Here is a 24367-nt window from a genome sequence, read left to right as displayed (position 1 = left end):
TCATACAAGCACACACTCACATACACACACACTCATACAAACACACACTCACATACACACACACTCATACAAACACACACTCACATACACACACTCATACAAACACACACTCACATACACACACACTCATACAAACACACACACACACTCATACAAACACACACACACACTCATACAAACACACACTCACATACACACACACCCTCATACAAACACACACTCACATACACACACACTCATACACACGCACACGCACTCATTCACATACACACGCACACACACTCATACACACGCACACTCATACACACGCACACTCATACACATGCACACTCATACACACACACACTCACATACACACACGCACTCACATACACACTCACACACTCACACACTGACATACACACACACTCATACACACACACACTCACATACACACACACACTCATACAAACACACACACACTCATACAAACACACACACACTCATACAAGCACACACTCACATACACACACAATCATACAAACACTCACATACACACACACACTCATACAAACACACACTCACATACACACATTCATACAAACACACACTCATACGCACGCACACTCACACACTCATACGCACACACACTCATACGCAAGCACACACACTCATTCGCACGCACACGCACACTCATACACACGCACACGCACACTCATGCACACTCATACACACACACGCACGCACACTCATACAAACACACACTCACATACACACACACCCTCATACAAACACACACTCACATACACACACACTCATACAAACACACACTCACATACACACACACTCATACACACGCACACGCACATGCACTCATGCACATGCACACGCTCTCATACACACGCACACACACTCATACACACACACACTCATACTCATGCACACGCACACTCATACACACACACACACACTCATACACACACATACGCACACTCATACACCCACATACGCACACTCATACACACATATGCACGCACACTCATACACACATATGCACGCACACTCATACACACATACACACACACACCCACTCTCACACACTCATACTCACACACACTCATACTCACGCACACTCATACACACGCACACTGATAAACACACACACACTCATACGCCCTCACACTCATACGCCCTCACACTCATACGCCCTCACACTCGCACGCACTCGTACACACACACTCACATGCACGCACTCACACGCACATGCACGCACACAGACACGTACACTCACACTCACGTGCACACACTCACGCGCACACACTCACGCGCACACTCACACACACACACATACACACACACATACTACTGTGTGTGTCCCTGAGCACTGCAGACAAAAACTCAGATGAGGTTAACTATGGAGTCTGGTTTGATATTAGAAGATGGATATAAAATTTGGTAAGTAGACTGATTATGTTCAAGTTAGCTTTGCATTACGTGGATTTTTGTAACATAATCATCAGGTATCCTGTCAGTGCTGTAGTTCTGTTCTGTAGTACAGTTCTCTTATGCCTGCTGACTGGGAGGTTATCTGTATTATATCTGGGAGTGAGATTTTCAGACTGTGGTAATATAAACCAAGCAGCAACTGAATCTACTGAGAACTTGCTTTGCAGGTCAGATCAGCAGTGCAACACTTACAGTTGTGTCACTGCAGCTATGAACTTAAACTTGGGTGTCCCAGTGTGATTCCTTCAGGGGTAAGTGCTGGCCATCAGGGAGTCTTCATAAACATAGCAGTATCTGCGCCCATGGTAAAACTTTTAATTTACTTTACAGAGGTGCAAAACATTATGGTCTAAAGGGTTACAATTCAGATGCAGTTTAGGAAGCTGCTTTTTGCTTTTCAGCTGAAAGCCAGTGACTGTATAAGCAGTTGATCATGGCATGCAGTCAGACAGCTTATCTCAACCCACCCTGTTTAAGCTAACCTTTAGACTTCAGAGGGGAAGCACTATGCAGGCAGACAGCAACTAATGAAAAAGAGAAAGTGGTTGATGCCTTCAGCAGGGTCTGTTGCTTGGCTACTATAAGCCTTTTCTCTGTTCTGCTCCATTGCAAGCCACTGGCCTTTAAACTAATGTGTTTGACTATACTTTGTAACACCATGCGTGAGCCAGCAGCAGTTCAGAGTTAGAAGTCATAATTTCTTGGATGCTTCTGCCTTTTCAAAGCCTGTGTTTTGACTGTAGGAGTGCTGCTGCTTTGCTTCCATTTGTTACCGAAACAAAACTGGTTAGCTCAAGCTATGCGTTTGTTTCTGAGGGGCAGAGAAGAACTTATATCCTGTTTTGGCTCAGTATTTACTTGTGGGGAAAAAATAATAATGAGATTGTGTGTTTCAAGGAGAGCAAAAATAGAAATTAATTTTATGGTATGTGGGAATTCTAAGAATCTCTCTATTATTGCTTTGCTGAAATCTTTCTTATCAGTTTTAGAAATGAAGTTAATAAGCTTTGACCTACTCTCAGTTTTATTTTTGTTTAGAACCCATGAGAGTGTTAGATTTGTACCTTAGAAAACAAGAGATGGATTCTTGATTGCTAAAGCACTTCTGACGTGCAATGACACCCAAGGCTGAGAGCATGCTGGAGATGTGCTGCACTTGTTGAGTTGCACAGTGCTGGGGGCTCTGGTGGCTTGGTAGAGTAGGTCAGAGTGCATGTAATTCTGTGCTTTGCTAAGAGGATGGTTCATCTTATTCTAACTCTCTTGAACAACCATATACCATCTTTCCAGCCTCCCCTTCCCCATGCATGGGAATGCCCAGGATGCCCGTATCATCTGTGGAATTACTTCCTGCAGCTGTATTGCAGTAGAGTAGAAGCTGCACAATAATTTCTTTTCATAATGAAAGGAGAAGTGTTGGCTACATCTCTTGCACGTGAAGTCCCTATTCCTTACTTTGAGATTTGCCATTGGAAATTCACTGTCACAGGACATGGTGCAGTTATACTGCTTTCGGGACCGGAATTCTAGCAAATCAGCAGAGCCTGACAATTGACTCAGCAGCAGCCAGTGCCACCAGCTGTGTCACTAGTCTTGTGGTTATTAGCAGTCATGCTGTAAGAAAATTATTAGTGTTTGGAAATCCTGAGGCCGGTTGCTTCAAGAACTTAAGGACAGGATTGGTAGCAGGCAGACTCACAGCAGTACCTTCCGTCTGTTGGATTTGTCATTGTTCAGATTGGCACAGCTCTCGTTATGACAGGCTGCTATGCCACTGTGCTGGAGGGATTTGCCAGATCAGAGCAGCTGAGGGAAGGGGCTATGCTTGTTCTTGAAATCTTGTCTTCACCTGAGTTCAAGTTCTTGAGATCTAGTAGCCACTGAGATTTTCTGTGGATAATGTTGTCTTCCCTTAATGCTTTCTTCCATGTCTCAGATGTTATGAGCACATGTTCTGATTTGTGTGGAATAGAATGGTTTTCTGTACTGCAAATCCAGCGACTGGTTTTAACTGACCTACCTTTACGACTGGTGCCTCTTGGGTTGAGGTGGATAGCCTGGTTCCTCTCCTTCTTGTACCTTGTTTCTACCATGAAGATATTATTTCATCCAGAAAATAGTTTTCTGATGTTATTTTAAGGGGTAATATGAGTTACAAGGGGGGAAAATATTTAAGCTTAAAACAAACAACCTATTGTTGTATCTGGACCTAGATTTATTTATTTATTTGAAAGCTCATAATATTATTAACAAACATGAACCAAACTCCTGTTGACTGCCTACTTCTATCTGGTGAGGAGCTGCCTCAGCAGTGTAGAGTACAGAGGGATGATCATTTCCCCGCTCCTGCTGGCAGCATTATTTCCTGATACAAGCCAGGATGCTCTTGGCCTTCTTGGTCTTCTTGGCCACCTGTGCACACTGCTGGCTCATATTCAGCCAAGTATTGACCAATACTCTCAGGTTTGTTTCCCCTACATGATTTTCCAGCCACTCTGCCCCAAGTCTGTAGTGTTGCCTGGGGTTGCCTTAGGTCTTCTAAGACAGTTTATATAAATAAGATATAAACTTTGTGTATCTGTGTTGATTTCTTTTTTTTTTTCAAGCTGAAAATAACACAAAAATATGGCCTGTGTTTGCTTGTTGTGGGATGGCGGGTGTGGAGAATCAATGCAGAAAGTATTGATGTATTTTGTTTGCTGTTTCACATGCTCTCCTCTGTGCTTAGCCTATCGCCTTCCTTACAGACTGAAATATTTCTAAATGGAGGAGGTGCCTGGACAGGCCTCTGATTACAGTTACAAAGCAAAGGCACTTTCTTTTTTCTCAGGATTCTCTGTATCCTTTCAACAGAAGCACACAACTTCCTCTTTCTCCTTTACTGACTGCTACTGTTGACAATAAAATCTTCTTAATGAATTGCAGCTTTGGAAATGCTTGGTTTGGGGATGAAAACCAAAGTAATAAGTGTTTGGTGACATGGCATACCATGGTTTGTGAAGAAAAAATTGCAGCATTTTTCTCAGTGTATCACTTTTCAGAGTGTTCATCATTTTTTTTTTATCTAGAAAATTAAAGCTCTGATGTGTGCACAGTTCTGTAAGAGAATATTCAGTCAGTGAATGTTCACAGAGCTTACAGAGCACTGATATCTCCTCCTCACTGCCTTAGGTTTTTACTTTCTCCTCCAGAGCTGAGAAGGTTCATGTACTGTATGGCACTGCAGGATGGCTCCAGCTTGCTGACAGACCATCTTTGAGATTTAGGGAGTCAGAAATTGCCCTGTGTATGGATTGAGGTACCCCTGCCTGCAGACTGCCAGAAGTTTGCTCATCATGTCTTTGTGTGTTACACAGGAAGGTGCTTGGCCCAGCCAGCCCCTTTTCATACCAAGGCAGCTCTGTGTTCTCCTTTGCATATATTCAAGAGATACAGCTGTTCTCTATTCATCCTTGTGCATATACAAAGTGCTTTTCCAAATAATAGTGACCTGTAGCTCTGGATAAAATTGCCTAGACTTAGTTTTTGATGTAGACACATTATGTATTTTGAAGAGAAGCAACTCTGAGTTCACAAATCTTTTCTGTTTATCTTATGTTTTAACAAATATTCTTGTAAAATGGTGTGAATTACTTCCATCAGGGAAGGTGTTGCACCAGGAATGCTAGACATAAAGAGCTGTCTCATAGAAGTGACAGTTTCAGTTCCCTCAAACAAAAAATCTGTGGTCCTTGAAGAACTTGATGTGGCCTAAGAAATAAAATGTAAAACCCATTTCTTTGCTTTCTACAAGCCAGCGATCTAATGATGGATCAAGCATTCTTCCATGCTGCCTGGGAAAACAGTGCTTGTTTTTATATGTGGAAGATAATGAATGATTTCTTTCTTCTCCTCAGTTTCAGTGACTTCTGTGCAGCCTTCCTCTGCATCTTTGACTTGTCAGAATGTATCCATAGAACTCAGATTACAGTAGACCATTTCAAATAGCTGAAACATCGGTTTTAAGCAAAAACAATGCCTGTGCTTTTCTTTCTCTGACTGTTTATCCACTGAACGCTGTCAAGTCTTGGTTTTTCTCAATCAGCAGACTTAGACTTGATTCGGGGAAAGCACCAAGGAAGATGGGAAAGCTTTCCAATGTGTTTTGTCCAATTATTGTTATTACATCATTTTCATAAAATATAGGAGATGGTATTTAAGTGAGATGAGAGAATGTTTTGATGTTGTTATGCACAAAACATGGGCTGTACTGTTAACACTGAGAAACAGACCACCTAATTCTGCTTTCTACTGCTTCTAGCTCTTGGATTCTCTATGACTATCTGAAGCCTTCAGCTATCGAAATAGATGTCTTCTCCCAGTCTTCTGTAATATCAAGACATAAAGGTTCAAACATAACAAATATTGTTTTAAAAAAATAATCCAGCTCACACTCAAGAGGTGGATTTTTCTTTTTTCATGATGTGTATCTTGTCTCTACATTAAATCTTGTGCTAAAGATTGAAGTCTGTGTTAAGAGTCAGAAGATTAAATCCAGTGCTTGCAGCTGTTTTACGTTTTCTCTTCCTATTCTCTCTGCCAATGCAGTGCACATATATTGAGATTGAGCAGGTGCCAAAGACTCATGCTGTCGTGCTGAGCAGGCCTTCCTGGCTTTGGGGAGCAGAAATGGGAGCCAATGAGCATGGAGTATGTATAGCTAATGAAGCTGTCGTGACCAGAGAACCAGCTTCTGAATCTGAAGCGTTGCTTGGAATGGATCTTGTCAGGTGGGTGGCTTGCTGAGCTGTGAACATCCTTTTAAACGCCAAACATTTAGATGATGATAATGGGTAATGGCTTTAGTGGTGTTGGCATTAGAAGATTTTGAAACAAAAGGCACCAAATGAGTTAATGCTTTAAAGCACTTGGAATCTGAAGTTGGCTCCTGTCTATGTGCTACCTGTGCCTAAAACGAGTTTACTAAACCTACCTTGCCTACCTACTGTACAATCTAGCAGTGACTATTCCATTACATTGTTAGTTAGGAACTGCTTATTTGTAGCATCAGATTTGCTGATGCACCCTTCATTCTCCACCACTTTAAAACAGCTTACTCTGACCTAAAAAGCTTATTCTGGGCTTGTAGCCAACTGTAGGCATAAACAAACTACCATGCTTCACTACAGCCCATGCATTCCAACACAAACTATTGCCCTTTTTTTAAATTCTGGCAAACAAAACTCCATGGAAGTCTGTTCATTGAAGGCTGTCTGCCTGAAACGCTTGTGCTGCATTGTATGTCTCAGTCTGCATGCTGCTGCTACAGTGAAGAGAATTTAAAGAAGAGTTAGGTGGAGGAAGAAAGCTGAAAAGGAAAGAATTAGAGAAAATGGTGCAAATCCATCACAAAGAGCAAATGTTCAACTTAATTTAAAGGTAACATAGGATAACTGCTAGTTATGTAAGCAAATCAATCTCAGATCCAGTGGTCCTCCTGAAGTTTTTCCTAGGATGAAGCAGATTCTGGATCACCGGAAAAGGTTAAATGTTGTGGTATACCTAAAAGCATTGAAAAGAGCTGTTGGTGTAGGCCAACATAACTCAAGGGAAAAAAGGCAATTGCATATCAAGATGACAAATGTTCAGTACTGACTATTAGTCATGAAAAATCCTGTCAAACACTTCTACTTTGCCCCTGTAACAAGTTAACAAATTTTAATGGTAAAAGGTAGGAAATAGACACTTTGACTTTTACAAGGTCATTAAAACCTTGGAAGGTGTTCTCATATGTAAGCTGTGAATCGTGAGTCATGTGAAATTGCTGCTAGATGTATAGCTGCCTGAGACTGTAAATGTTCTGACCCTAATGTCTCTGCAGAAATACAATACTGGGTTCCAGCTACTACAGTCAAGAATAATGTGAGCCAGCTTGGGGGGAGGCAGTGAAAATGGGAAATACGATCTAGAGAATCTGATCAGTGGGAAGTTCGAGAAGGGATTGGTGTTACCTTCTTCTTTGGTACTTCTAATTTCTGTGTTACTGCAGGAATCTACAGAGAAGCTGTACATAGGTGGACTAGTGAGTTTGCTTTAAGGGAGATAAAATAGACTGGGGAGCTTTTTTTAAGAAAATGTATGACAAGCTTTTGTCAAGAGGAGGGATGTGGTAACTGATTTTCCAGCTCCACCTTTATTTTTACCCCTCTTACTATCATTCTCCAATTTTAACAAACCGGTGTTTTAGGTGCACAGTTCTGTTTATTTTGTTTGAGGTTATTGCAGTCTGGTTTAACACTCAAGTATGTGTGTTATCCAGTATCTCTAGGTTTATCCACTCTAAAATATTAGGAGATATCAAAATACATATAAATGACACAGCCTACCAGCGGTCCTCACCTGGAGATATTACTCTCCCTCTCTTCCTTCTTATCTGCAGAGGAAATTGTTTGTAGCTGTAAGGCAGAGAGCATTTGAGGCAAGGAGAACTAGGGATTTTGCAGACTACCATCTGTCTCTTGTTGCAGCCAGAGTGGTTCTTTCTTACTGCAAAGACTTGGCTGGTAGCATTAAGCTTAACTGTTCTGGATGCATCTCATAGAATAAAGAGAGTCATCAAGTGCAAAAATCAATCATACAGGCTGCAGTGAAGCAGCTGGCACCAGCTCTTCCTCTTGGTACCCATCTACAGAAATGGCTACCTCTGTCACTCAGGATTTATTGGAATGAATACTAGAGGAGGAATTTTAAGCTCCATTAAGAAGTGCACACGTCTGCTGGTCTTCCCCCTGCCCTCTCCTCTCAATGAAAACCCTACTGGGTATCTGTGAAGTTGCACTTCACAAAGTTCTTATCAGCAGCCATGCACTTAACAAGCTATAATGACCAAAACCAACGTGTTACCTACTGTACTGCTGTATGTAAGGGTTAAGACACACCTGCAGCTTTGTATCTTGACAGTATATCACAGGGCAGCATGTCAGAACATAAGAATGATTCTTCAGGAGCAGATGGAGTTTGTGCAGCTGACCTGAGGAGTAGAAGTTGGTTGTTCACACAGGCCAATCCCCATCCCAGTTTTATCTGAGTGGAAAAACATAAAGGTAGTTTTGACAGATGGAAATCGAGAGAAAATCGATTCCAGCGTAACTTCTGAAGAGATACTGTAAATGAGAATAGAAATTGAAAAGCTTAAGATAAGTTTTGACAATCTTATGTTTTTTCAGGATAGCACTGAAGCAGTAGGCTGTACTAAGTTGCAGAAAATTTCTTAATGGGTGATTCAAGCTGTCCAGTCTCAGTGCAAAGTGGCTTTAAGCTTTTCTTACGGTGTCCCTTAACGAGTGCTCTGAAATGTGTTAGAGGGAAGGTTATGCTACGTTGTGCTAGAGTCAGCCAGCGCGTTGATGCCAAGATAAGTAGCAAGACCAACAGTTTTGTAGAGATGTGTGGTTGCTGTGTTGTTTTTTTTTTACTCTTTATTTCCTCTATTCCTTGCAGCTGACAAATAGGAGCACCCAAACAAAAGCAAAGCCTAAGCCTTAGTAAAGTGGAAGTAAATGTAATATTAAAGCTATTTGCCATACAGTGATCTAAAAGAGATTTCTATAGCCTAAATCTCTGCTGGAGTTTTCAAAGAGAAAGCTAGGATAACTGTCTCAGAGGGAAAATTGCAGGGAGAAGTTAAAAGTTTTAGTGTGATGTTGTGTCTCTTGCCAGGTTTTGATCTAATTATAACCGAATGCTTTTGATCATAAGACGAGGAGAGGAGAATAGATTATCATTGAACTGGGTGACTGTAAGGGCATCAAAGTAGTAGTTATCAATCCATTAATTTACATGGATCACGGAAAGTTTGTGGTGTTTCTTTTAGAAAATAAGTAAGACGTGCTTTTGGACTGTCTTTTATTAGATGACGTACATAGTGTATGCTAAGATTGGCATTTCTGTCTTATGTAAATATGAAGTCGAAGGATGATAAGAGGAGAAATGGTCATTTTTAAGCTAGGATCTAAAAGTTTAGTTGGCTTTCCTTTTTCACTGAGTAAATGCTGCTGAAAGACTTGAAATTGTTGCTTTCAATAACTCAGACCAAATCAAAGCTAACAGTGGACTCTGCACAAATGCCTCTGTCCTGTGTGTAATAAACATGGAAGGATAACACACACTTAGCTTCCATGGCAAATTAAAAATCAGAGCATTCAGGAAGAGAGGTTGCAGGCAGGTGGAAAAACTGATTGCAGTCTCTTATCTCCTGTAAATCATCTCTAATTTCCCACTGTTCCGTCCAGAGCAGAGAAAACCTGTGTATAGATGTTACTTTAAAAAGGCCATTTAAAATTATTCTTCATTACATTCTGTCTGAGTGGGATAGAGCGCTGAAGGATTATAGTGCTTATAGTGCAGCTGAGGTCACTGGTTGGTGGCTGGACTTCATTGGCCAACTCTGATACTGAAAATATAGAAAGTGGAGTAGAAAATAATAGCTTGAAACAATATGTATTTTGTCTTATAGTTCTAGTACTTCATTGAAGTGAGAACTCTTATACCAGGCAGGCTGTGTTTTAATACCAAATCAGCGCTGCTGTTCAAAATGAATAACTTAGACATCTCGCTGTTATTTGTCTGCTTTAAAATGTTTTGCTCTTATCATACAGACTCGGCTTAGAAAGAGGTTCAACAGCCAAAGAGGCACTGGATGTAATAGTTGCTTTGTTGGAAGAGCATGGGCAAGGAGGAAATTACTATGAAGATGCAAGTTCATGCCATGCTTTCCAAAGTGCATTTTTGATTGTGGACAGAAATGAAGCCTGGGTGCTGGAGACATCTGGAAAGTACTGGGCAGCTGAAAAAATCACAGGTCAGTTCCATTAAAACATTGTTAATACCACACTGATGTTTATAGTTGCTGCTAATGGTGTGGTACAGAGCCAAGGCCACTCACAGTGAAGGGCCCAAGGAACTGGGATTGAACAGGTTATGGCAGCTGACTTAAACTGGCCAAAGGGATATTCCATACCATATGACAGCACATGGAAGGAGTTTTGAAGGGGGTGAATTGGGCTCCCTTCTGCTTCTCAGGGTCTTGCTGGGCATCAGTTGGCAGGTGATGAGCAATTAATTGTTCATTACTTATTATGTACACTGATCTTATAGTCATAATTATTTTCCTTTTTCTTTTTTCCATCATAGTAAATAGTTTTATGTCAACCCATAAGTTCTACTTTGCATTTTTGACTCTGCATTTTGACTCCCATTCCACTGGAAAAGGGGAGAATAAGTGAAGGGCTGTGTGGTTATGAGCCACCTGCTGGGTTAAACCACAACAGTGGTAAATTGAACGGTCTGCTCCTGGTTGCTTTACTGCAATAGATACAGACCCCTCATATTCCCATTTCTTATCTAACACTGCAAGACTAAAGCTTTTTTTCTCTTTAATAGGTCACTTGTTTTTCCCTGTGTGTGAAGCCAGAGCTTCCAAAGTGACTTCTAAATTTCATTAACTTTGTGGCTGCACTTACTTAAAACTCTGTAGAATGTATGTGCTGTACCAAGATCATCTAAAGCATATGGTTTTTTGATCTGGGTTATCATTTTTAGTTTTGAAGGGATTTTAAAGAGTTTTAAGAAGAGCTTTATAAAACTCACACGCACATTTGAATGAATTTAAAAAGAAAAAGCAAATGGTTTAAGAGGATTTTTGTCGTATCAGCTTTGAGCTATGACACATCCAGTTAGTTCTCTTTTCAGAACCCCTTCGTTGAAAGCAGGAGGTAGAAGATATGGAGAGGAGGGAAGTTTAATGCTATTGGATGTACGAAAGCAAATTAGTAACACCTGGCTGTGTAATGTTGTATGGTGGCCTGTTGTCATTTCATACCGTTAAAAATGAATCAGCTTATTTTGCAGGGATGATGTTTTGCCGAGCAAAGCTTGCATTTCAAGAATAGCTACAAAATGGAGGAAGTCGTCCTCCAGTGCAAACAGATCCCAAACCTGGAAGAGGGAAGATTGATAATGCTGCCCTGATGAAATCTGAATTTTGCACAGCTGTCAGCTGTTACTTGGGTTATGAAATGACAACCGTCTTCTATTGACCTACCTGGCTGCTGTCTGAAGTGTTTTTCACTTAGTCTTTTTAGCTACATCAGCAGTATATAACCTTCGTGCGTTCCTTGCTTCTCAGCAAGTAAACTGTTGACTTCATCTGCAGCTTGTGTCTTTTTGAAGTGGTACTGCAACTCTGTTCTCATTTTTACCAGCACATTTCTCTTCCAGGGGTCCTTGTGAGCAGCAGATTGAATTGACTAGTTTCCATCTCCTTCCTGCAGCCTGCTGAGGCTGACAGGATGAAAGGGGATGGCTGCTGGCTATGGAAGAACTGTGTATTTCATACGTGGTTCAGGAGGTTCTTTTCTGCAGCCATATTTATGCCTTGAAAAATGAATGCATGGATGCTGTTAGAACAGGGAAAATGTGTCATTTCTCAGCAGTGGGAAGGGATTTTTTTTCCTGACTCTTCTCAGAATTATTCTTTCCTAATTGCTGTAGTTTTGTAAAGCTTAAAGCACATGTTTGTCAAGCAACTTTTTGACAGAAATTTAAGGGTAAACACTTTAAAATTCATCCTGTTGCTATTCTTCAGTCTGAACAGATAAATTAATCTGCACGATAAACTTGTCCTCCTGAAGGGGATCAAAACCATGAAGCACTATTTTACATCAGTTACTAAGTGTAATAATTAAAGACCTAGAAGTAGCTTGGCTAGCTTGACATGAACTCATTTTTATCACAGAAGTCGAGACAGTTCTCTGAAAGGTAATGCTGCTTGAAAGCACGAACACGCTGTCAGTGAGCTAGTACAAATCTGAACTGAATAACAGTAACTTTCTCAGACTTATGCACATAACTTCCTGCTGTAGCTCCTCCTGATTATTTAAACAGAACGTATGTGACGTTAGGAAGGCAAGCTTCCTTTTGTGGAAGGCAGTATTAATTAACAACTTTTAGAAATACTGCTTTGGTTTCTGTTAAAGAAAAAGCTTGTGCCAAATTCCAGAATCTGGCTTTATTTTGGTTTACGGATTTGCTTTGTCAGCTCTTTCTTTGGCTTCCTATGCATTTACTTTATTCTCTCTGAGGCATAACTGCAGCTAGCGCCATTTGTTAGTCATGCTGTAGATATATGGATATGAGCCCTGCAGTATTTTTGAGCAAAGCTGTTTAAAAAAGGAAAATACAACACTTGAATATTCTTTGAAGGTCGCTCATGCTTCCTTTCTATTTCATGCCATTTTAAAATTTAAGATTAAAAATGGACTCCCTTAACTTAAGCTTATCTTTTGCTGCTTACAATAAAATTACTTTTCAATTGGGAAGCTTAAAGCAATCGGTAAGCTTTAAAGCATTTTCCAAATTATATTTTCAGTTTTAGGGTAGGAGACAAAGAGGGTTTATTAATCAAAATGAAGCTTGGCTGACATAGATTTTTGAATCAAATTAGGCCTCAAGTCTTATTGCAGCTGTGTCACTGGACAGCAAAATAAGGCTGGCATCTTCTTGGTGTTTCGGCATGCCTTGTGACATCTGGAGACCTCTTTCACTTCATGGTCCATGTATGTGGAATATGGAGGGACTGTGAAACTGCTGTCTGACTGAACAGTGCTATTAACCACGTGGCAGTGTAAATATCTCAATAGGGCAGAGAGAATTGAGCTTTGCAACCTGCAGTGAATGGTAACTGTATGTGTAATTATGCAGTCATATTAAATGTACATCCTAACTGATGCTTTCATTTGTTTCCTAATTGCAATTACTTTGTTTTTCTAGCAACTCCCATAAGAACTATATTAATACTCTCTTGTAATATGTGGCTCTTTCTGTAGAGGGGGTGAAATGCATTTGCAATCAGCTTTCACTAACTACAAAAATTGATGCTGAGCATCCTGAACTAAGGGATTACGTGAGAAGTCAAGGCTGGTGGAACGGAGACACAGACTTCAATTTTTCTGAAGTGTTTTCTCTTGCCGATGACCATTTAGCCTGTTGTTCTGGAAGGGAGAGCTTGGAAAAGCAAAGTGGTAAGCATGAACCAGTTTTTTGTTTGTTTTGTTTTCCATATATAGCAGGAATTTTTTTTCACTACTGCTTACTTTCCATTGTCTGTCCAGATCTACAGGTGACTGAAAAGGATACTTCTGTATGTAAACCATGTGGAAAGGAAGACCACAATTGAAGGCGATTCTTAAACTTGCCTCAGTTTAGAATGAAACCCTTAGTGTCCCTCACAGTTTTGTTTTAAGAGGGGGTTGAGATTACAAAATAGCTTGCTTTGCTCTTGTTCCACTGTGCATGATGTGCTTTAGTGCAGATACAGTGGCCTCATTTTATTTGTTTACATACTGTATTTATAGTATTATGTAGTCTCATGTATGAAAGTTTGATCTTAGGGAATGCTGTGTTTTGAGATATTTCGGATCCTGGGGGAGCAATTCAGGACATAGCTTAAGGAAGATAAACACTATCTAATAGTGAACTGAAGTCCCTTTTCCACTGTTGAGTGGAACTAAGCTGCCAGAACAACGTGCCAATTGCCTTCAGTCAAATAAAATGTTTATTTCCAGGCTGAAATTAGTGACTGTAGCTGGTCAAAGTAGCTAGAATATGACCAGCCTGTAGCAGTGCATAGCTGACAGGTGTCTGCTCTTTAATGTATGAAAAGTTGTACAAATCGTCATTTAACAAAGATTCCTTTAGTGAAGATGTGAGTTTACTATTCTTCTAGCATTTTCATATATTGACGAGTGTCAAGAATCTTGTAGAGTGGAGATGAAATGCTTATTGCAATGTAGGTTCCTGCTAACATTATAGAATTACTTGGAGTATAGTTTGAGTGTGAGAGGCAGATAAAACAAGCATGAAGGACTGTAGGCGAAAGGTCTTAATAAGCCTGGACAATAGTTCTGAGGATCTTGATGGACAGATGGCTGTGCCTGCAAATCTTGCAGCCTTGCTGGGACATCCCATGTCTCCTGGTGGACTGAGGCACTCACATGCATAAGGGGGAGGTTTGGGAAGTTGATGCGTAAAGAAGCCCTGCTTGCTTCTAGTGCAAGTTAACGTGGAGTTGCCATGGGGAAAAAGTTGTGATAAGGCATGTGTAGAAAATAACATGAAAATAGGAGTTTTTTGCAGGTTTTGATACAAATCTGTGTCTAGGCTAGACCTAATGAATGTAAGATAATTGTTCAAAATTTTGAATGAGACCTAATGGGAACTGATAAGAAGTGGAAGTTGTTACTATTCTGCCTGAGCTTGGATAGGTGTGGCTTCTTAAAGGAAAATTAGGTGTAATATGCAAGTAATCTTTTCACAGTGATTGCCGAAGCAGTACTACAGACAAGATAGCCTTCCTGAGAAATACCTTTAGATGAGATTTCTCCCTACATAGTCATTGTAATGCCTAATTAATGCTTGCTGATGTTCTCTTTTACTGATAGGTAAGCTCGTTCTGAATTTACATTGTTAAACTGTTAACTGGGATTTGGCCATACCAAGTGTCACTGGACAAACTAAGCCAAACCCCATTTGGACTAAAATCCTTCCCTGTGGTCCAAGCCACTGAACACTCAGGAATTTTTTCTTCTCTCATCTAGGTGATGTTTCTGCACGAACTATGATTGATGTCCTGCGTGACAAGGATAGTGGTGTCTGTGTGGACTCTGAATCTTTCCTTACTACAGCTAGCATAGTGTCTGTTCTGCCTCAGGACCCTAGTTTTCCCTGTGTTCATTACTTCACTGGCACGCCAGACCCTTCAAGGTAAGCTACAGCATTGGGGGTGCAGAGTAAATGATGGTGTGAAAGATATTAAACAAGCTTTGTTTCCAGAATCGGAATTGAATAGAGAACTATCTGTCTTCCATCCTGTCCTGTTTATTTGTTTGTTTCCAGAGACATTTTTAGCCAATAAGATTCCCAAAATGGAAAGCTGAGTGAAACAATAGGGTTGTTCTGAACACTAGAAGAACCCAAAGTTACAGTGGCACAATGGCAGCTTTCACAATAATTGTCAGTTCCTATTAGCTACTAGGAAGGTACATTTTATTGCACTTCCCTTCGTGAGAAAGCCAATGTGAAGTTATTTCCGTCACTTCTAGGATAGGAAAGATGTGTGCTGCCTTTTCAGTATTAGGAGATTTTCCATTGATTGGAATGTTTCCTGCTGCTGAAGGGTCTCTTTGCTGTCTTCCCTACCAGTTATCTGAGGTTGGAAGAAGCAGGGATGTAATGAGAGGAGCACCAGGTCAATAGTTGATAACAGAGAGGCTAATTAATGCAACTTCCAGGCTAGGCAGGCAGGATCGGAAAGATATCATGCTGTTACATTTCAGCTTGGACAGCACAAGGCTGGGACTGATGAATGCTCTCTGGAGACACAGGTTTTTTAATTTTTTTTTTGGTTGAAGATATTGAAAGATGATCTATTAGAATATAACCTTCAATTAACAGAGTCCATAGAGGACTCTTCAGTTTTAAAGCTTTCCTTGTGAAGATGATGAGAAACATCCTCTATACCAGACTGCAGCATGATACTTCTTTCTCTCTCTGTTCTTTCTGCTTCAAAAGAAATAATTTATGAGTAGACCTGGGGATTATTTCACATTGGAAGATTTCTAGGATGGGAGAAGGGAAGAAGGAGTAAGGATTTGTAGATAGCAGGTACCTACCTGGTGGCACACGGTGTTAGGACCGCCACTTGCAACACCAGAGGCCCGGGGTTCGAATCCCCCCTGTGGCGCAAGTGGTAGAACTGCCGCTCTGCTACACCTAGAGGGCTTGAATCCTGGGAGTTGGACTCGATGATCTCTAAGGTCCCTTCCAACTTGCATGATACTATGATACTATGATGATACTATGATGATTAGGAACCACGAGCAGCAGCCTTCTGACAAGGCAGAATTGCAGTGGATTAATTCCTCTCTAACACCCTGCCCATCATCTACTATATACTCATTCTGGTTTATGGTCAGATTTTGGGGTATATTGATAAGATTTTTCTGAATGTAGATAAAGAAGAAATTTGGAGTAGACAGTGAAAAACAAAAGGTGCTCTGGTTAATTTTTGGTGCATTCCACCCAGTTAGTCTGTTGATAACTTTTTATGTGACTTGATATTTCAACTTGTTTAGTGGGGCTGTCTTTGGTCATCAGAAAGGGATACATAATTGAAGCAAGGCCTTTTAGGATGATATCTTCATTGTTAAACAGGTGAATAAAAGACGTTTTCCTCCAGGTATTGATGAGCATCTGAATTACTTTGTTTGTAGTTTATAAAGTAATTAGTTTTTCCTGACTTCAAGGTATTTCGTTCTTAAAGTGAAATGAAAATAACCTAGGTGGTAACTCTGAGTTAGAATTACTTGCTTATATCCTGGGTAACTAATTGTACTTAACTTTTCTTTTGTCAGTTTTGTCAGCATGAAGGGGGTAATACACATAGGAAGAATATAATAATGAAAGATTTGCATGCAAATAAACTCAAGCACAAGAAACAGACATCTAAGTACAGAATGCTCTTGGATTAATGTGACACTTTCATTAGCTATTTTTGACAGGCTAGAGGGAGGAGATGGATGTCCTTGGAAAACCTTTAGTTTGTATCTGGCCTACAGACCAGCCAGTTAGGTCTCTGTGAAAAGGGTGTACTTTTGTGCCATCAGGTTAAAATCTGAATGTTTCTTTATCTGAAAACTAGGCAGCACTTTGTTAACAGCTGGTTTTTTTGGGTCAGTTTTTGGTCACTAGGCTGAAAGTACACCATGGTTACAGTGCTGCTTAGGAATGTTACTGTTTAAAAAGGCAAAGCAAATCTTCATGTGCATTTTCTAATATGCACCGCATGGTGTTTGTGTATTTATAGTATATGCAAGTGCTTCAAGAACATGGTCTAACCACAGATACAATCAATTATCAGTCATGTGCAGTTCAGACAGTCCAGTTACTGAACTGCATCTCACTGAAGGTTCAAATAGACCCCTGTGTTAAAAGGCCAGGTTTGAGATGGTGCTTGAATTCAGAACTTCTGGAGTAAACGCATACTAGGGAAGACCTAGGAGCTATTGCTCTAGTTGTTACAAGCCAGCTGGGTCTTGTTGAGACAGGAAATCTGTGGGGCCATTTACTGCTTCTCTTGAACAGATAGGTTTAAAACTGAAGAAAGTGCCTAACTAGTGAAGATGGGAGTTCTGTAGGTAGCCTTGTATGGCATCAAAAAGTGAACAGAACATATATAACACTCCCAAGCTGCTCCCAAAAAGTTACCCCCAAAAATCTTATTTTATTGGGAGCTTGAATTAATGATGTATTTTCTAGTTGGATGCATCTGAGAATACAAGGGAACTCATGGGCTGGATCATTAGAGAAATAATGTATTTATCTTCTGTTTTAAACAGAATTCACCTGGGAATCTCAGATATTGATCATAGAATCATAGAATCACCAAGGTTGGAAAAGACCCACAAGATCACCTAATCCAACCATCCTCCCATCACCAATAGTTCTCACTAAACCATGTCCCTCAACACAACGTCCAAACGTTCCTTAAGCTGTAAGCTTTAAGATTAAGCTATATTGCTTCAGTTATTCGGAGATTTGCTTCTTGCATTGAGGTAAAGAAGCTATAGGGAGAAGTAAATGAAAATGGTGTCCCCAAACAGATGATGGTCATTCCTGTAAGTGTGGTTAAGCATTATGTGCCACCAAGTGCTGCAGAAATCATTTGTGCCAAAGGCACTTTCCATCTGCCTTGCATTATGCAACTCAGACATTAAGGTTTAAGAAAATAATTCTAAGCTTGATCTCCAAAACTTTTATCTGACTTGATGCAGATTGTTTGGGATTAAAAGGAGCAAAGGCTTCAAATAGGTTTAGTGAGATTTCTTTCTTTTTTAAAGAATGAGAGTCTGGATGTTTAAAAACGAACAAAATAACACTGTAGAGGCCTTTATTGCTTTCCTTTGTACTCCAGTGCATCAAAGTGCATTATCTTTACTGTAGGTACTGAGTCAGGCCTCATGACATTGATGGGTAGAGTTGCAGCAATGAACCTGCTGAGTGTATGCAGGTAGCACTATCACCATTTTTGCACGTCTTGCACTTCTCACAGCTTCTCTGCAGAATGCAGGATGCTGTTTTGAGGTGCATATAGAGGGAAGGCATTTTCTCCTTGCATGTGAGAATACATTCTCCGCTCAGATTCTCAGGAATTAAGATCCTATTTCTTTTATTTCTTGTCTTTCTGAAGCTCAGATCCAAATGAAGTAGTTGAAGTTGCTTAAGGTGTGTCACAATATGGGTAGCCATGTCTTTTTCTTTTCCTCCTTACATAAAATTCACCAGTGCTGCTGGTCACATGCCAAGTCCTCTGATACTGAGCAAGCTGTGTAACTGACCCTGTTACACGAGGACACAAATGACACACACATCTGCATCTGTGTGATTTTAATGGAAACTCTGTCTGTAGGGAAATGAGGGATGGTAGCGTGAACAGAAGAGAAAAAGCCGATGTGGAGCTGAATGCTGAGATTTTTTTCACCAACTTAATACTACTTTTCTAAAGCAGCAGCAGGATTGGTGAGAAGGAGACCAGCTGTAGGTGAACCTGCTGAATGAAGTCTTGCAATAACTGGCAAGCTTTGCTTTTTTAAAAGCATAGAGATTTATTTTGCTTCTGGACAGCACCAACTCTCTGACCTAGTTTGTGGATGGTGCAGGTGAATTATCTATGCTGTGCCTGGTAAACATTTGAATGATGTTACATAAAATCCGCTGCAAACGGTAACTCTCGTTTCTTTCAGGTCCGTGTTTAAGCCTTTTATTTTTGTTGATGATGTAAAACTAGTACCAAAAGTACAGTCCCCTTCTTTTGGAGATGATGATCCTGCTAAAAAGATACCTCGATTCCAGGAGAAACCTGATCGCAGGCATGAATTGTACAAGGCACATGAATGGGCCCAGTCTCTCCTTGAGAGTGATCAGGTAAGAACTGTGGGACCTGGAAACTGCTATGATCTTGTATAGATCTCCTTAAAACTATGAGCTGATGGCTTATTTTGAGTTAGAGCACCACGAAAGTTTTATGCTCCACTCTCATCCTTTCTTGAAAACGTTCAAGTTTGAATTTAAAATACTAGCTATCTTTGTATAGTGTTGTCTAGGTATATGGAGAGGAGGAAGACAACAGTGGGATCACCAGGGCTTGCCAGCCATGGTGGCATCAGTATTTCAGGCAGTTTGTGTGAGATGTGCATAGTCATGCTGTACTTCCACAGAGGAGTTGCTTTTCTGCAGTTTTCCTCTGCAGTAGTCAGCTCTGCAGATTTGCAGTAGGTCAGAGTCTTGCTAAGATCATTACAGCATTCAGACTTGCTTGTTAGGGATTAAGGTACCTATGGTAACCTCTGCTAGTACAAAATCTATTTAAGTGTAGTTTTGGCTACATGTGGTTTTAATCCCTTGGAATGGTTCAGTTAGAAGCTGTGGCCTCTGTGGTAGCACTGACTCAGTATGCTGCCTCCTTCCATAACATTCATCAAAGTCTGTTCTATAAGGTGCTGATTTAGTGAAGACTTAGGAATACGTTTGTACTGAAATAAGAAGTCCCACAGTGTGGCACCAAAAGTTCCATTAAAAAGAATGTGAACTTTTAGCCACATTCATGGTATTATAACCGACCACCTGAAAGCTTAAAGCTTAGCTTAGGTGCAGTTTTTCTGTACAAATAGCAGTATAAACCCTGGAAACCCTCATTCATGCTAAACCACTTTTGTTTGTGGAATTCAATTTTGAAAGCTGCAAGCAAAACAAACCTCATGCTTCCACTAAGTATAAATCAATGAATAAGAGACTTCAAGCAGCATCTGGATAAAACAAAATGATACCTTCAGGAGTGAATTTTCTGCCCAGAAGCATATTGAGAAGTAACCCAGAATGATGCAAGCAGCCTTTCCTGCTATCTGGACTCTTACATTGTGCATTGTTTCAAGTCTAGCCGTTGTCTTGCAGGTGATGATCTGAGGGACAAACTTGCACATATCTGTATAATGCTCAGGGTTTCTGGTCTTGATTCTATATGATTCTGTATGAGCCGACAGTGTGCCCGGGTGGCCAAGAAGGCCAACGGCATCCTGGCTTGTATCAGGAATGGTGTGGTGAGCAGGACTAAGGAAGTCATCCTGCCCCTGTACTCAGCATTGGTAAGGCCTCACCTCGAGTACTGTGTCCAGTTTTGGGCACCTCAGCACAAGACAGATATGGAAGTACTGTAGCAGGTTCAGAGAAGGGCAACGAGGCTCATGAAGGGCTTGGAGAATCAGCCCTACGAGGAGAGGCTAAGGAAGCTGGGGCTGTTTAGTCTGGGGAACAGGAGGCTGATGGGAGACCTTATCGCCCTCTTCCAGTACCTGAAAGGTTCTTACAGCGAGAGTGGGGCAGGTCTCTTCTCACTAGTGACATGTGACAGGACGAGGGGAAATGGCCTTAAGTTGCGCCAGGGCAAGTTCAGGTTGGATATTAGAAAGAACTTCTTTACAGAAAGGGTGGTTAGGTACTGGAATAGGCTCACCAGGGAGGTGGTTGAACCGCCATCCCTGGATGTGTTTAAGAGCCGTTTGGATGTGGTACTCAGGGATATGATTTAGCAGAGGTTTTTTTTTTAGAGATGGGGTACTGGTTAGGCTGCGGTTGGACTTGATGATCTTCAAGGTCTTTTCCAACCTGGGTAATTCTATGATTCTATATTCTATGATTCTTCCCATACAGATTTGTTCACTGGTTTTCAGGCATAAGTTGCTTTACATCTTTCTCACACCATATACCTTCTTCCTCTATCCATCTTTCACTCCATCTACCTTCCATGCTTTAAACTTACCAACTGTTTCTTGGCTATTATTTGTAAAACGTCAAGTATCCAGCCCTGTTCCTTTTAGCCTATGACCATCCAAAAAAGCTATTAATGGAAATAGACTATAGTTTAAACAGGCTTTCTTACTTTGACAAGTACTTGGAAAGACCTCTGCTACAGAAGAGAATGGTAAATACTTTAATGAGCTGCTTTACTGGTTAATTCAGTTTGGTTATTTCATGCTTTTAGGAGAAGGGCCAGAAACTGATGAGCATTATGTTAGACCTCGAAAAGCAAGGCTTGGAAGCAATGGAAGATATCCTTACTCGTACAGAGATTCTGGATCCTGCTGAAGTAGTAGATCTTTTCTATGACTGTGTTGACACAGAACTAAAGTTCTTCAAATGAAGTAAGCAAGCACTTTAATTCTTTAGATACGGAATTTCTGGTACCAGCTGGTCAGTGAATGTGAAATATTGGATCCAATTCTGTTCATCCTCTTTCACATGAAGTTGAATGTTTCAAAATCAGGTCCAGAGCTACCTTTCCAGCTCAGTGCATCTAATTGTCTCAAAATTGACTCTTTGCCCTGTATTGAAGTGCAAGCATTTATATTTATATTTACGTTTCACTGTTGCTTGGAATGGATTTTAAACCAATTTTATCTCGTTTCAGCTACAGTGGCTACTGTTAGCCTTTTCACAGGAAGACTGCAAAGTTCTTCAAGCCTTGAGAGAAAGTCTTCACACTTATGAATTTGCAGGAAAGACATTTCTAGAGGGGAGAAAAAGATGTAACCCACTAGCTATATCTGGTTAACAAATTGCTTTCCTTTGTTCAATCTTGTGGTGTTCCTGTTTGTGTATGTATATAGTGAAAGGAGAAAATCACTGACTGGTCCGATTACTGTGTGCATGCTGGCTAATCTAGTACAGAATGTTTTAAAATGTATGCTGGGCAACAAATTAAAGCAAAGATTAACTTCATCAGGATAACTACCATATTGTCTTTGAAAGCAATCTGTTTTGGCTTTTATTTTTCCTCTGCTGCTCAGGTCTAGGCTTGCAGCAAAGCTGTCTTGCGTTTTTGTCTTTTTGCTAATTCATACCAAGAATAATAGATGTGAAATCCCAGTTTTGAGGGGGCAAGAAGGTAAGTCCTGTTTCTTGACCTTGTTGTACCGGTCTCATTTTAGCAGATCTGGTTACAGTGACTCAGCGTCTCACATGATTATGCCTGCACAAATAACCAGAATTAGGTCCCCCAGGATAAGTTTTGTCTTCATCTGCTACCTTGTTGTTTGTAATGCACCTGGCTAATACCCTAGTACTGAGGTGCAGTCAGGCTGAATGCCGAAGACATCTGAATATACCCTGTTGACTCTTAAGACTCTTAATAAAACAATGTACTTGTATACAAGCTATAAACTTGGAATATTTTGAGGGAATCGATGCTGGACATTCATCATAACTGTTTTTCCTCTGGGCCTTTGTAATGCTGAACAGTTACCGGTGATGTCAGTGATGAGTATACGTGGCTGATGAATCCATTAAGTACCAGTGAGTTACTGGTGGGTGTGGTTAAGCTTAGAAATGGTTGTGTTACGCTTCTTTATATGACAGCCTTCCTTTTTGGGTATTTTCTTTTGGAAGTCAGATGGGAGGAATACTTTTAAGAATTAAACAAGTAAACACTGCTTCCCATGTCCTATTAAGACAGCTGTTTTAACAGGAGGGATAGACAAGAAGACATTTTTCATAAGTGGACGTTAGCGTTTGGAGATATAAACGGTGTGTTCAGGGAAGGGATAGTGATGAATCGCAGGCTTTTGTACTGAGAAAATGAAAGCGACTTAGAAGGCAGCAACCCCTCAAATTGAAACTAAAATTGGGAAAGTTGCAATATTGGCACACTGGCTTCTCAGATTTTTAACTTTTTTAATGAATTTGTTCAATCGATCTCGTTCCCTTGATATTATACATTGACATTATACAACGAATGAGAATCGGGAAAATAAAAAACATTGGACTTCCACGTGTAGAACGTAAACGTGAGTTTTCTCTTAGAACCTACCTAATCATCTTCCTATTCATATTGTATTCCTCTGAAAGGTGCTGCCATAGGAACAGCTCTACCTGGCTAGATCTTTCTCCTTTATTTCAGCTCCTGTGCCTTGCTATTATAAAAATGGATAAAGAGGAATGAAGAAATAGCCAAGTAAGCTTGAAATTTAACTTCTCTCTTCCTGGCAAGAATAGTGACCGCAAGAAGCACACTTCATTCCAGAGACTATTGCACTGGATGAAGATGATATAAGAACGGTGTGCTTTTCCTAACCGCTGACAACTCAGGTAAATGGATTTCCCATGAAATCCATGTGTGAAATGAAAGGGTGCTTTGAATGAAAACACCCCTATCAGAATAGACTTAACACCCACCAATTGAACTTCAAAGCTGCTTCTATAGCTGTTGCTTGCAGAGCATTGTGTCCTGAAAGGAGAAGTTAGATATTTGTGAAGAAGGGGAGACCGGTGATAAAATGCTTGTCACAGCCAGAGGGCAGAGAGGCAAGATAGTGTTCTCGCTTAAAAAAAGTGACACATATTTGTCCTTTTGAAGGATCACAAATCTGCAATTATCTTGTGGGAAATTATGTATGCACTGGGAATTGTTTTTTATGATGATGTTTAGAGCACAGTGATTTAGGCAGTGTTTCTAATAGCTGAAGCAAAAGCAAGATATGTAGTAAATTACAAACAAATAAAAAAATCAAGTGTCTACAGCAACAGGCTTGGTTACAATCACTTAGAGAAAACCAGAGCAGCTCTGTGGCTTGGAACTTCCAGTGGTCCTGAGCACACCTGGGGTCTAGAACAGTGCAAAGGCACAGTGGTGCTAACCTGGGTCATTCTTTGTATCCAAGTGCTAGAAATTACTGAAGCTTTAATAGGTCTTGAACAACAAGGATTTAATATGTATTAAATAACTGCACCACCACTT

The 24367-nt window shown here is 40.5% G+C and overlaps 1 protein-coding gene across 2 annotated transcripts in view; it reads left to right on the top strand.

Annotated features, from left to right (window-relative positions):
* The window catches only part of SCRN1 (secernin 1), a 39963-nt gene extending 17177 nt beyond the window's left edge, over positions 1 to 22786 (top strand). For both annotated transcript variants that reach the window (XM_072330670.1, XM_072330671.1), the window contains exons 3-9: positions 6073 to 6254; positions 10122 to 10324; positions 13350 to 13544; positions 15120 to 15285; positions 19323 to 19503; positions 21617 to 21776; positions 22043 to 22786. In XM_072330670.1, the coding sequence (XP_072186771.1) occupies positions 6073 to 6254; positions 10122 to 10324; positions 13350 to 13544; positions 15120 to 15285; positions 19323 to 19503; positions 21617 to 21775 (1086 nt within the window). In that variant the 3' untranslated portion in view covers position 21776; positions 22043 to 22786. The remainder of the gene's footprint in view (positions 1 to 6072; positions 6255 to 10121; positions 10325 to 13349; positions 13545 to 15119; positions 15286 to 19322; positions 19504 to 21616; positions 21777 to 22042) is intronic.
* Positions 22787 to 24367: the final 1581 nt, after the last annotated feature.

The sequence above is a fragment of the Excalfactoria chinensis genome, chromosome 2 (genome assembly GCF_039878825.1).
Source record: "Excalfactoria chinensis isolate bCotChi1 chromosome 2, bCotChi1.hap2, whole genome shotgun sequence".
Taxonomy (NCBI): Eukaryota; Metazoa; Chordata; class Aves; order Galliformes; family Phasianidae; genus Excalfactoria; species Excalfactoria chinensis.
This window is presented reverse-complemented; position numbering and strand designations above follow the sequence as displayed.